Genomic DNA, 14,035 nt, shown 5'->3' on the forward strand with positions numbered 1-14,035 from the left:
CTAGTAAACCACCAGACAGGACATCTCCTGAAAACACCAGGCAACCTGCTGTTAGTCTGATGTGCCAGCAGGTTTTTGACATCTAGAATGATGGAACACATCACATTTTTTTCTTTGCTTTGCTCTCTTTTTTTTCACCTTCAGTAACCCAGAGCGTTGCAGGCATAGTGTGAGTGGTAGTCGAGGCAGTGACTAATGGAAATGGTTCCATAAGGGCACATCACCAGGTTGCAGAACGAGCACCAGACTAGGAGTCAGGAGTCGCAAGTACAGTGATCACTCAGTACCTGGTGGGAGTGGGGGAAGGGGGGTGGGGAATAGTTCCTGGACACCCTCAGATACAAAAATCAGAGAATATAACCTACACACATCCTCTCATACCCTTTAAATCATCTCTAGATTACTTATAAAACCCAAAACAATGTAAATAGTTGTAAGTACAATGTAAACAGTTGTTGAGTATGCAGCAAATTCAAGTTTTGCTTGTTGGAACTTTCTGGGATTTTGGTTTTTTTTTTCAAATATCTTGATCCACAGTTGGTTGAATCCATGGATTTGCAACCCACGGATATGAGGGCTGATGGTACTGATTCCACCTCTAATTAGCACCATGACAAAAGGCAAAACACTTAACCCTAAAGAAACTCAGCCCTTGGTTTCCTTAAAAAATAAAACCATTGGACTTTCAGCACACCACCTCAAAGTCCACTTGGCAATAATGGTGATGTGCCACAACCCTTCCCAGTAGTTCATAAGCTTTGTGAGAGGAAGAAATACTATTGGCCCCACTTTTGACTCGCAAGAGGCTGGCAGACGACCTTGCACAGTGGCTGGCATTTATTAGGCACTATGTAAATATGTGTTGAATGAACTGAGCCTGTCAGCTCATGCTAACATTTAAGATTAAAATAGTTCTCAACTGTTCTTGCTAGGCGAGTAATCTTGGCCAAGTCACCTTGAAGAGTAGCCCCCGCTCTCAGTAGCACTTATGTAAAATGAGGGCTTCTGACTATGAAAGACTACTCTTTTCCAAATATAAAATGATAATGAAAGTATTTCTGGTAAATGGTGGATGAAAGTTGAAAAACTTAAATTTTCTTTATTACCCTGTAAATCTAATTCCTACAAGTGAAATGTACTTAGAAAATAAGAACAAAAGTACTTTACAAATATTGATTTATTTATACCTCACATTACCTTACAGATAAGTAAATAATCACATCCTTTTTATAAGTGAAAAAATTTAGGCTCAGAAAGGTTGAGTAAAGTGCCCAAGTTTACACAGCTCTAAGCAATGTAGCCAGAATGCAGAAAGGAATTAAAATGACAATTTTCCTCCAAACTGATCTACAAATTCAATGCAATCCCAATCATCTCAATAGGCTTTTTGTGCGTGTGGAAATGTACAGACTGATTCTAAAATTTATATGAAAATGCAAAGGACCTAGAAGAGCCAAAACCATCTGGGGAAAAGAACTAAAACTGAAGGACTTACACTACCTGTTTTCAAAAGTTATTATAAAGTTGTAACTGTGGTACTGGCATAAAAGAAAACAAATGTCAATGGAACAGAAGAGAGAGTCCAGAAATAAATTCACACTTCTGTGGCCAACTGACTTCAACAAAGTTGAAAGGTAAATTCAATACATGATGCTGGAATAATTAGATATCCATATGTGACAGGAAGGAAGGAAGAAGAAAAAACTTTGTACTTCACACCATTTACAAAAATTAATTCAAAACAAATCATAGACATTTACATAAAGATATAAAAATTCCATAAAATCTTTGGGACCTAGGGTTAGGCAAAGGTTTCTTAAATATGACAACAATAGTATGATTCATATAAGAAAAACTGATCTGCTTTTCAAAAGACAGTGTTGGACTTCCCTGGTGGCACAGTGGTTAAGAATCCACCTACCAATGCGGGGGGCATGGGTTCGAGCCATGGTCCGGGAAAATCCCACATGCTGCAGACCAACTAGGCCTGTGTGCCACAACTACTGAGCCTGCGCTCTAGAGCCTGCGAGCCACAACTACTGAAGCCCGCGTGCCTAAAGCCCATGCTCCGCAACAAGAGAAGCCACCGCAATGAGAAGTCCGTGCACTGCAACGAAGAGTAGCCCCCGCTCTCTGCAACTAGAGAAAGCCCGCATGCAGCAACGAAGACCCAACACAGCCAAAAATAAATAAATAAAATAAATAAAATTTTAAAAATAAATAAATAGTAAATCCTAAAAGATTTCCAAAATCATTATTAAAAAAAAAAAAAAAAGACAGTGTTAAGAGAATGAAAAAACAGCTATAGACTGGGAAAAGATATTTGCAAATCACAGGTCAAATAAAGGTCTTGCGTCCAGAACACATAAAGAATTCTCAAAATTCAATAAGAAAACAATCAACTCAATTAAAATACATGGGCAAAATATTTGAACAGACATATCACCAAAGGCAATACACAGATGGCAAATTAGCATATGAAGAAATGTTCAACATCTTAGTTACTAGGGAAATGCAAATCAAAACTGCAGTAAGATACTATGACACATCTTCTAGCATAGCTAAAATGTAAAACTGAACATACCAAGTCTCAGAGAAGATGTGTTGAAACTGGACCTCTCACACACTGCTGGTGGAAATGTGAAATGGTACAACCACTTTGGAAAGCAGTTTGGCAGTTTCTTAAAAAGTTAAATAATACATCCACCTTATGACATAGTCATTTCATTCCTAGGTATCTGCCCCAAAGAAATGAAAGTATATATCCACACAAAGGCTGTACACAATGTGCATGACAGCTATATTTGTAATAGCTCCAAACTGGAAACAATTCAAATGTTGAAAAAAACAAATTGGGCTACATCCATACAGTGGAATACTACTTGGCAACAAAAATAAACTATTGAAGTATGCAACAATACGGATGAATTTCAAAATTATGCTCAGTAAAAAGAAGCCAGACATGGACTTACCTGGTGGGGCAGTGGTTAAGAATCCGCCTGCCAATGCGGGGGACACGGGTTCGAGCCCTGGTCCAGGAAGATCCCACATGCCACGGAGCAGCAAAGCCCGTGCACCACAACTACTGAGCCTGCGCTCTAGAGCCCACGAGCCATAACTACTGAGCCCGCAAGCCACAACTACTGAAGCCCATGCACCTAGAGCTCGTGCTCCGCAACAAGAGAAGCCACTGCAACGAGCAGCCCCCGCTCACCGCAACTAGAGAAAGCCTGTGCGCAGCAACAAAGACGCAACACAGCCAAAAAATAAATTAAAAATAAATAAATAAATAAATAAAAGCCAGACAAAATGTACATATAGTATGTATATGTATACATACATATGCAATGTGTATATGCATACATGTATGTATGTATAGAATTCCACTTATATAAAATTCTAGAAAATACATACTCAACTATAGTGCCAGAAAGCAGATCAGTGGTTATCAAGGTGTAGAAGGGGAATTACAGAAGGGCAGGAGCAGACTTTTAGTGGTGACGGGGTTTGTTCATCATCTTTACTGCAGTGATGAACTCATCGGCGTTGCACATGTCCAACTGCACAGTGTAAGTATGGTCACTTTAGTGTATGTCACTTGTAGCTTATGGTGACTCCTGAAGAGTGCGCAGGAGCCAGCGGACAGGGAAAGAGGACTGAGGTGCTTCTCAATACTAGAGACTGGAAAGCAGGAAGAACAAGGGCATGGGATTCCAGACCATTCAAGACGATGGCTCCAAAGTCTCTAAACTAATGAAGGTAAGCAGCAGTTTAGAATGCAACAAAGGATAACGTATTAAATCAATCACAATTTCCACCCCTTTTACACCTGGTCCCCTAAAAAGTGAGTCAATCAGGGTCAGCTTCTCCACTACAGGTCCCTTAAGGTTCACACTGATCCCTCCCTGTACCTAGTACAGCATTAAAATTGCAAACAAGCAAAAGGAAACCCTCAAGTGACACAGAGCTCTGTGCCTAAAAGGAGGGGGCCTTTTAAAAATCTTGAAGCTAAACAGGTCTTACTTGAAAGAATGGTAGGTTATACTACTGATTTCAGCATTTTCTCTCAGTCTCTTCATTGTTTCCATGTATTTTAAAGATGTGAGAAAGAAACTACATGCCTTCACCCCACAAAGCTTACTGCCTCCATGAACATGACTTTAGAATCCAATCGTCTTCATTACCATAGCTTTACTATTCCCAGATACTTGCTCTGGAGCTAACTGTTCATCACAAGAACTTCTGAAAAATATCAACTCTTTAATAGGAAGCACCAACGAACAAGTTTCCTCCTAAAACTCTTTGAACCCTTGCCTCAAAATCCTTGCCTGGCTATTGCCACCAATCCCAAACTGTTACATTGTGATCCGTACCCAGTCCTAATCAAGACCCTGCATTGAAAGACCTGCCTTAAACCAAACTTCCAATTCTCAATAAAATCCAACCTTGCCTTTCCCCCTCCAAGCTCTGCCAAAGCTTAGTATTGAGGTGGTGTTTTTCCTCACCACAGGAAGCAATAAACTCAACTTTGTCTTATCAACTGGTGGTAAAATGAATATGCTGCAAATGACAACATGGAAACTTATTTGGGTGATAACAGTGACTAACAATTGATGAACAATTGGGGAGTACCAACTTATATTCTATTCTGGATATCTAGATCTACATATTCATATTTTATTAATGGCCTATATTTAGATGGAAAAAATATAGAAAATGTTTAGCACACCTTCAAGTGACACCAAGACAACTCACAGTGAAGGGTGCCAAAGTGAAGAATTTATGGAAACACAAGTTCCAAAATTAAAAGTTTATTTTTTAAATATTAGAATATTTTTGAAAGAAACTACACCCATCTCAAATGAGGAAGGACAGAAGTTAACTGACCTCCAGACTGTTTCACCCTCAACTTCACAAACCCAAATCTATATCAGAGTAGCATCCCCACATACGACCCCACACGGGGTCCTCGCCTGACCGTGCACTGTTCCACCGGTGCTCCCCGTACTGGCCACGGCTTCCCTGTGCACCCCCTTCTCTCCCACTTCCGGTCCAGTCAATTAGGTCTAGGCTTCACTTCAACTGCTCAGTGTCTCTCAATCCATCCAGGGCTTCAACAGCCCTCTTTGAGCTTCCGTCCACTTTCTTGCCTACCCTAACTGTGTTCAATCCTGGCCCCCCCGGCTCACTCACTCCTCTGGCATCCTTGTCCTGGCATTCCCGACCACAATCACTCCCAGTACCTTTCTTATTCTCAGCTATTAAATGGGAAATATTCCTAACCCATATAGCTGAGGAACAAAAAAAGAAAGATGTAAAAGTACTGTTTTCTCTAAATCACTCTACAAGCATCAACTATTATGACTACTACTGCTACTGAGTTAAGAACTATACTAATTCAATACACAACAAATCTGTGTTATTTTAGTTCAACTGAATCTTCACTGAGTTTGATAATTCTGCCAGTTGCCTCTTGGTCATCTTACATCACACTCTCTAAAATGACATTCCAAAGGTGTCCCAGTCAGAGATGAGATCTAGTTCCAGCTCTGCTACCCGCTTGAGGTCATTTCGGGCAATAACAAACACAGTCTAGGGCAAGTTTATTATTTAAAAATACACACACACACACACACACATATATACACACACACACACATATATGTATGGTTGAACTAAATTGTTCCTAAGATCTCTTGAAGCTCTGTGGTTCTCAGACCCTACTTAACTGGGAAAATTTAAAGCGTCAAACACTGATCTCTCCTCTTCTGCTTTTCAAAATGTTTCTGTATCTAACCTCGATTCCTTCTTTCCTTTCCTTGAATACTCCAACCACCTGTACTCTCCACACCATGTCTACTTTCTTTTCCCTAGGGACTGCCCACCCTCATCAGCATCTGCACTCCCATTTGACTTCTTTCTTTCTTCCTTCCTTTTTCCTTCCTTCCTTCCTTCCTTTCCTTCTTTCTTTCTTTCCTCCTTCCTTCCTTCCTCCCTCCCTCCCTTCCTTCCTCCTTTCTTCCTCCCTCTCTCCCTCCCTCCCTCCCTCTCTCTTCTTTCTTTATCTTTGGCTGCGTTGGGTCTTCGTTGCTGCACACGGGCCTTCTCTAGTTGAGGTGCATGAGCTTCTCATTGCGGTGGCTTGTCTTTGTTGTGGAGCACGGGCTCTAGGCACGTGGGCTTCAGTAGCTGTGGCACATGGGCTCAGTAGTTGTGGCTCGAGGGCTCTAGAGCACAGGCTCAGTAGTTGTGGCGCACGGGCTTAGATGCTCTGTGGCATGTGTGTTCTTCCCGGACCAGGGCTCAAACCCGTGTCCCCTGCATTTGCAGGCGGATTCTTAACCACTGCACCACCAGAAGTCCACTGACTTCTTTATATAAATACCTACCTTCCCTTCTTTGAAAAAGGAAATTTTCACTTGATCCTCCAGGTCCACTCTAACTGCTATTCTGTACTCCCTTCCACCGGCACTTCCTACAATTACTACCAATATTTTACGTCTCACATTCCTCGGCCTAAAACGTGGCTTCTCTTAAGATCTTTTGCTGGGACTTCCCTGGTGGCACAGTGGTTGAGAATCTGCCTGCTAATGCAGGGGACACGGGTTCGAGCCCTGGTCTGGGAAGATCCCACATGCCGCGGAGCAACTAGGCCCGTGAGCCACAACTACTGAGCCTGCGCGTCTGGAGCCTGTGCTCCGCAACAAGAGAGGCCACGACAGTGAAAGGCCCGCGCACCGCGATGAAGAGCTGCCCCCACTTGCCACAACTAGAGAAAGCCCTCGCACAGAAACGAAGACCCAACACAGCCAAAAAAAATAAAATTAATTAATTAATTAATTAAAAAAAAAAAAAAAAAAGAATCCGCCTGCCAATGCAGGGGACACGGGTTCGAGCCCTGGTCCGGGAAGACCCCACGTGCCACGGAGCAACTAAGCCCGTGCACCACAACTACTGAGCCCGCATGCTGCAACTACTGAACCCTGCGTGCCTAGAGCCCGTGCTCTGCAACAAGAGAAGCCACCGCAATGAGAAGCTTGCGTACCGCAATGAAGAATAGCCCCCGCTCACCGCAACTGGAGAAAGCCCGCGCACAGCGACAAAGACCCAATGCAGCCATAAATAAAAATAAAGAAAGAAAGAAATTGAGAGGGAAATTAAATGAATTAGTATTATAAAAAAATAAAAGATCTTTTGCTAAATTCCATGTTCTCCGCCCCTTCCTCATTTCTAAATACTAGTGTTGATATCCTCTAAGCAATTCCTCCTCCTTTAGCTCCCAGGACCTCATTATCTTGGCGCCTTCTTACATCTCCAACCCTACTCTAAACATGGGCACCTCCCAAGGCTCTGTCTTCAGTTCTCTGCCCTCTCTATCCTAATCAAAAGTCTCCACACCTGACTGTTCATTTCAGTTCCCAACACCACCTTGAACCACTTCTCTGTTTTAGAGAATGCCATTCCTGCCCCACCCAACTCACCCATCTCGCTCATAACCTGAAAAACCCTGCAAAACTGCCCAATCATTTTTGCTTCTTTCCTAAGTCTCTTAAGTTGTGCATCAAAATGTGTCTCCCAGCAGGCTCTTCTTTTATTAGTCTTACCCTGATCACCCTTGTCTAGGTCCCATCACCATTATCTAATATACGCACGCTTCCTCTCTCTCAACCCCTACTCCCCAGCTCCTACTAGACTTAGTACATGCCCTCATTATTTCATATACATAGCATTTGCAATATACTCCTATCTGGTTTCTTTGTGGCAGGTCTCTCCGCCTCCCAACACTTTCTCCAGAGTGCTGCTAGAATGACAGGCTAATGCCTCTGCAAAAGCTTTCCAGTGGCTTCCAGGAGTCCATGGAAGAAAGCCTAACCTCCTTCACAAGACTCTGAAACTCTCAACCCCTCCTCACAAACACATACAGTTTATGCTCCAGGATTATAAAACGAAGCTCAGTTCCCTGTGCCTAGAATGCTGATTTATGAAACAGTTCCACATGCCCTTTGCCTAGAATGCCCTTCCCTAACACTTGTCCACCTGGTGAGTCCCCAGGCATCTTTTAATTCCAAGGCTCAAACCCTCACCTCCTCTTAAAGCCTTTCCTGTTATCTCCATATAGCATCCAGCTATGCCCTCTTTGCTAACAATAAGCCTTGTTCAGACTTATATTAAATCTATCTCATATATATCTCCTGGGGGGTTCCGTGAAGAAGTGGTCTTGTTATCTTTCAAGTATTACTGCAGCATTTAGCAACTGGGAACATTCCCCTGCAGGTAAGAAGCACCTTTTCACGTGTTAATGCTCTGCCCCACAGAACTTTCTCTCACTATGTCTCCAGGTCCTGAACAATGAGAAGGTCATGTTAATAACGCCGTTATAAAAAAGACTACAAAATGGCACGGGAGTGTACCATAACAGCAGAATATAACACACTTCCTGCGCTTCTTTCATTAATTCCATAAGAGTTTTGCCTTTACTGCAACTTGAATGGAGAAGACACTTAAAAGAATTTCAATGGACCAAATATTAACCAGCCTCCGATGTGCAAACTGACTTTATAATGGCCCTTGACCTGGAAATACAGGTGCATTCAAATATACACCCTGATAAGAAAGGACATACAGAGGATAGAGTTCAGTGACACAAAGCTTGCCAAGTCAAAAGTTCCTTGCAATAAACTCTAAAAGTATGCAATATTTTAGATATGGTTTAGAAAATGCTCATCCTTGTCTAAGAAATCTTAACATAACAGGTTACACATGGCAACACCTACTCTCAGAAAACAAAATCCCGCTGGGTATGTATTAATGAAAACCAATAGTGTGGCATTTATAAATAAATATGCAGTGAGGTAACCCACTCACAGATAGCTAGAGACAACAGTTCTAATGAGTCAAATCAAACCAGAGAAGTAGTTTCCATTTTAAATATATTAGGGTGTTAAGAAACGAATTAATTCAAAAGTTATTTTATGGATGGCTTCCTTGAACATGTTTTTTTCTTATTAAAAGCTTGTTCCAGTTAAGGAAGTGAACATGGGGAAGCTGGTATTTCCTTGATTCTAAACTATATCAGTGCTAAAACAAAACAAACCCCAACCTAATTAATTCTATTTTTGGTCTAGTTTCCAAGGCAGTCTTCACAAAAACTATTCTTTGCCCACTCTATTTAGCTTTGTAACATCAACCTTCAGAAGCTAGAAACTGTTACACTTTGTATAATTCCTTGATACAAATGTTCTATCACAGACTCATTTTATTCCACCTGCCTATCAAGGGTAGGGGGGGAAAAAAAGGATCTGTCTTCCCATTGATTCCAAAGTCTCATGCCTAAAATCACTGTTAAATTTATTATTTCATGATGTTGTCGGATATGTTCCTGCCAGAGCTTTATAAGGGGTTACCTCAAGTTCATCAACGTCAAGTTCCAGGTGGAACCTTCCCCAAATCAGAACTGTGAGTGAGTCTCAGCAACAGTGCAAACCAGAAAAAAGGGAATCAGGGAACAGTTTCTAGTTCCAAAAGGCCACTGACTTGACCTTGAGCAATCTACTTCACTTCTGTAATTCAAACTGCAATACCTGCTTCCAAAAAAGAATGCTTCTAGGAATAGCTTAAGTGCTTTGAGTTTCTAAGATAAAATGGAATTTTATAAACAGAAGATTTTATAAAACAATCTATTGCCTGGCCCAGTTTCCTAAACTTATTACCAAATAAGCTGAACTTTGACTTTCTTCTACCTTTAAAAAGAATAGTGGCATTACATCTACTTATTCTTAAATGTGAAGCAAAGGCAATCTACAGAAATGGGAATTTTAAAAGTCCTCATGAATTAACGTGTCAGGTAAAATGAAATCTACTGCTGCACTGTCGGCCGTGGAAGGTCACAACTGGGTCACGTGTAGGAGCCTCTCAAACCTCCAAAATCTATTATACTGAAAAAGGATAGAGGAAACGAAAGTGCTGATGGGGGAGCGCGAGAAGCCAAGCCTCCAGCGTCAGGATCCAATGGCATGTTAGAAGCGAAGGTGCATGACTTAAGTTTAGTCCTTACTAACTGTGTTCCTCTCCCGAGAAGAGGTGTGAGGTGGCAGCTACTAGAAAGCTGCAGCTCTTAGGGAGGCAGGCTCCATCCCGATTCTAGCGTCGGCCGCAGACCCCGGGGAGGGGGACTCGAATGGGCAGAAACTAAATTAGAGTCAAGTTGAATCATCCAGCTACCCTGGCAGCGGTCGAGGTCATCCTGGGAAACGCACCATCGCTGGGGTCCGAGTCCCACGTGAGGAAGAAGGAAACAAAGCCAGGCCGGGAGGGGGACGCAGCCCGCAACTTCATCTGACATTCCGTGGGGCCCCACCCTCCCTCCCAGGTGTCCCGGCCCCAACCAGGACGCAGCCGGGGCGCGGGTGCGCGCCTCTACTTACTTTGTCACTGGTGCTCTCGGTTTCGTGGTCGCCGCCGGCCGCCTCTCCCTCGCGGGGTGGCGGCGCCACCGCTCCCCCGGGACCGGGGCAGCCTCCCCGTTGCCTGAGCTCCCACATGTCCCGCTCCCGCGCGGCCGGGGCGCTCTCCTCCAGCGTCCCGAAACCCGAGCTGCACGCGCGGTCTCGCCGGCTGGCCGCCCTGCCGCCCCGCAGCTACACACCCGACGTCCCGCAAAGCCGCGGCCACTAACACGCCCCCACCGTGGAGGCGCCGCCGCCGCCTCCGCCGCGCCGGGTCACCCCCAAAACGGCATCAACGAGCGAGCGCTCGAGGCCGCCCCCAGGGAGCGTGGGGCCGGTAGAGAGGCGAGGGGCGGGCGCCGGGGGCGGGCTCGGGGTGCAGGGCAGGCTCGGGGCGCCCGGCCAGAGCGGAGAAGGTGGGGGCGCGGCGGAGCGCGGCCGCCGGTTGCCAGGTGCGCGTCCCCACGCAGAGGCCCAGGTGGGAGGAGAAGAAAGGACTGGGAGGGAAGGAGGAAGCGTGACCCGCTTTAGCGCTTCACCGGGCGCCAGCCGCCAGGGCCCTGCCACTCCCCGCCCCGCCCCCGGACTCAGGAGTCGGCAGGTCCCGGCCCCCCTACACCTTTCTCCCGGTTGCTGCCTCCCGCAGCCAGGTCACGCGCCGCAAGCCCCACCCCGCCCCGCCCCTCTGCGCTGCACTGCGGTTCCCACAGCCCCGCCTCCATCGCGGAGGGGTGACGTCATGGGTCCGGACCGAGGCTCCGCCCGGGTCTCTGGGAGCACACAGGTGGCAGCGTTGAGAAAATGTGCGGGCTGGAACAAAGGTGAGGAGCAGGGAGGTGGAGGAGGGATGAGCAGCTTGCTTGGAAGTGAGGCGTGAGAACTTGTGGACTCGTCACGGAGCAACTGGGAGGGCTGAAAGAACTACTCGAAGACGCCTGGTCAATATTGACAGCACTCAGCACTACCCCTTCGAACGGCTCCGCGCCCGCCGAAGCTTGATACACCGCGGAGTGTCGGAGGTTTAGAGGCGTCCAGAAGCAGAAACTTGTCTGGCAGGAGGAACTCGACGACTTCGCGGCATTGTGACCCAGTGGCATCGCTTGCAAAATAGGAGATGCCTTTGCCTCACTGGGCGTCCCGGGTTGGCCAGTTTCAACCACATACCCAAACTCTGTCTCCAAGGAGCTCGAGTATTGAAATCTCTCAAAATTCACTGCCTAGGGCCTGAAGAGAGAACCAGGACCCTGAGGTGCCACGGGGTGCAGTTGCCAACCAACTAATCTCTAAGCAGTCATGGACCTTGGGCTGCTAAAGTTGGAACAGGAAGGGCACAAGATCCGCATTAATTCTGTTCCAAATCCTGTTAGAAGGTGATTAGTTTTCTTGACATGTATGTACCACCTGGTCATTACTGACAAGCTGACAAATGGGGGGCGGGGGGAGGAGACAGGCCGTCATACAAACAGGACAACGTTCAGGAAAGCACCCTTAGAGAAATAAATCATCAGTAGAAATTTCTTCAGGTCATTACTGACACCCTGAAAATAAGTAAGGTTGTTTCGAAAATTGAATAACAAGCAAAAACAGAAAGTCAAAGTAGGATGCATTGAAAAGCAGAGCACAAAGACATTATTTTACTTCATCAAACCTTTAGAGCTCTGAGTTCAGATTACGTCGCCATATTTTCAAAGGGATAGAGAGAAAAATCAGTCAGTCTTATGGGAAGAGTAATAAAAATGACAAAAGATATGAAAATAAGTCCTTTGAGTCACAGTCATGGTGTGGTTTTCCTTAAGGAACAGAAGACTATGGGGTGACTAGTTTAATCAATTGTTCTTCATTTCTTTGGAGGACCAGAGATGAAACGCTGCCTGATGGTCAGGAACATAAGGTTGAAGAGACTGCTGAAGGCAGTGGTGGAGTTTCCCACCTGGGTCCTAGTTCCACCAATGCCACTAATTGGGTGTGGTCTTGGATAAGTCATTAAGCCTCAGTGTCCCCACCTATAAAGTGGATAGTAAGGAGGATGGCCTCTGTGGTCCCTTCCAGCTTACACATGGTTCTGCAACTAAAGCCTCCCTTTATCAGACCCCAGTCCTTCCTTTCTCCCAGGCCTCAAGAAAAGGGGACCTAGCATTGCACCTGAATGGTTTCCTCCTTCCCCTTCCCCTAGTAAACCCAATAGCTCCTTTGACTTTCTTCTCCCTTTGCTGCAGGAGAAAAAATGGTAATGAGAAAAGTGGCAGGAGGGAACAACAGAGGACAGGAGTGCACGCCAGGAGAAATAGTATTCCCTGACCCAGGAAATGTGGGACCAGGGCAGAGACTGCCAGACTAGAGTGGTTTACTACTTTATCTCACTCTTCTTTAAGCTCTGTATTTCAGCGGAAATGGTCATTTCTTTCTGCCTTCATTATAGTTATTGCCACTCGTTGAGTGATTACACTGAACCCAGACAGAAGGAACCACTGTTTATTCATCTTCACAGCCCAATCCCTTGCCACAGGGCTGGCCCCCACTCTCATACAGTCAACACTTTTGTTGAAGAAGTGAACAAAGAAATGAATGAATGGCAGAGGTATAGCATAACCAGGGAAAGGTATATAGTATTTGTATTTTTTTTTAACTAAAAAGGTCTATATTAGCCTTAGAAAGGTACTCACATGTCTTTGTTTTTCACTTTATGTGAAAAGGAGAAAGATTGATTTTAAGATGTATTAAAAGGGGGTTATAACAACGACTGGTGCATTTTACTTAAGGTATATTATGATATAGTCAACCAGAACTGGCCTTACTGAGCCCTATAGTCTCAAACTTTTTTAACGTTCTTCTTTTCTTTTTCATTTTTATCTTTCATTTTTCTTCATTCAGAGAGCTTACGTTCTCAAACGTTATTACATTTATGTTCGATGACACAAAATCTGGCACGTAATGGTTTCTAAGGCCTCACCTGTTAGGTTTATAAGAATTTAATCTGCTAAAGGGCATCATGTAAACTCAAAGCACATGCATAGGCTAATCACGGGAGACACTTGGCCAACATTTCTTGGTTGATTTATAGATTTTCTACTTTAGTGATATTGAAATGATTGATAACTCTTAGCGAGGCGTTTGCTAAAGAGGAAAGAGAGAGTCCTATTTACATGATTTTTATTAGATTTTTCTTTTTACCTCCGCTTTTGCCCAAAGATGGAGGGACTTTGCCCGAAGTAGTAAGCTTATGAGATGGAGAGACCCCTTATCACTCTCTTCCCTGAGGACCCTCAAAATGTTCCCGGACTGATAAACATTCCCCTCTTGTGTGGGGATTTGAACTGCTTTCCACATCAGAGGCTCAAAGGCGCTCAACTGGAATGTCCCCAGCCTGCCAGGGAAAGAAGAAATCTTCCTCAGCCAAGCGTTTCTGGTTGCTTGGACACCTGCATTATAGTTTTTGTCGCTTGACCTATCTTCCTCTGTTGCCCTCCATCAGTTCCATCTGTAAGTCAGAGATAGAAATTTATGATTTAGGCCAACCAGAGAAACATTTTGTGGTAAATTATTGAAGGACAATTTATGTTTACATTCTTATTTTCAATGAAACTGCACAG

At 44.5% G+C, this 14,035-nt stretch overlaps 1 protein-coding gene across 2 annotated transcripts in view; it reads right to left on the minus strand.

Annotated features, from left to right (window-relative positions):
- CDS1 (CDP-diacylglycerol synthase 1) overlaps positions 1 to 11,090 on the minus strand; it is a 70,947-nt gene extending 59,857 nt beyond the window's left edge. For both annotated transcript variants that reach the window (XM_059922706.1, XM_059922705.1), the window contains exon 1: positions 10,425 to 11,090. In XM_059922706.1, the coding sequence (XP_059778689.1) occupies positions 10,425 to 10,541 (117 nt within the window). In that variant the 5' untranslated portion in view covers positions 10,542 to 11,090. The remainder of the gene's footprint in view (positions 1 to 10,424) is intronic.
- Positions 11,091 to 14,035: the final 2,945 nt, after the last annotated feature.

The sequence above is a fragment of the Balaenoptera ricei genome, chromosome 5, assembly GCF_028023285.1.
Source record: "Balaenoptera ricei isolate mBalRic1 chromosome 5, mBalRic1.hap2, whole genome shotgun sequence".
Taxonomy (NCBI): Eukaryota; Metazoa; Chordata; class Mammalia; order Artiodactyla; family Balaenopteridae; genus Balaenoptera; species Balaenoptera ricei.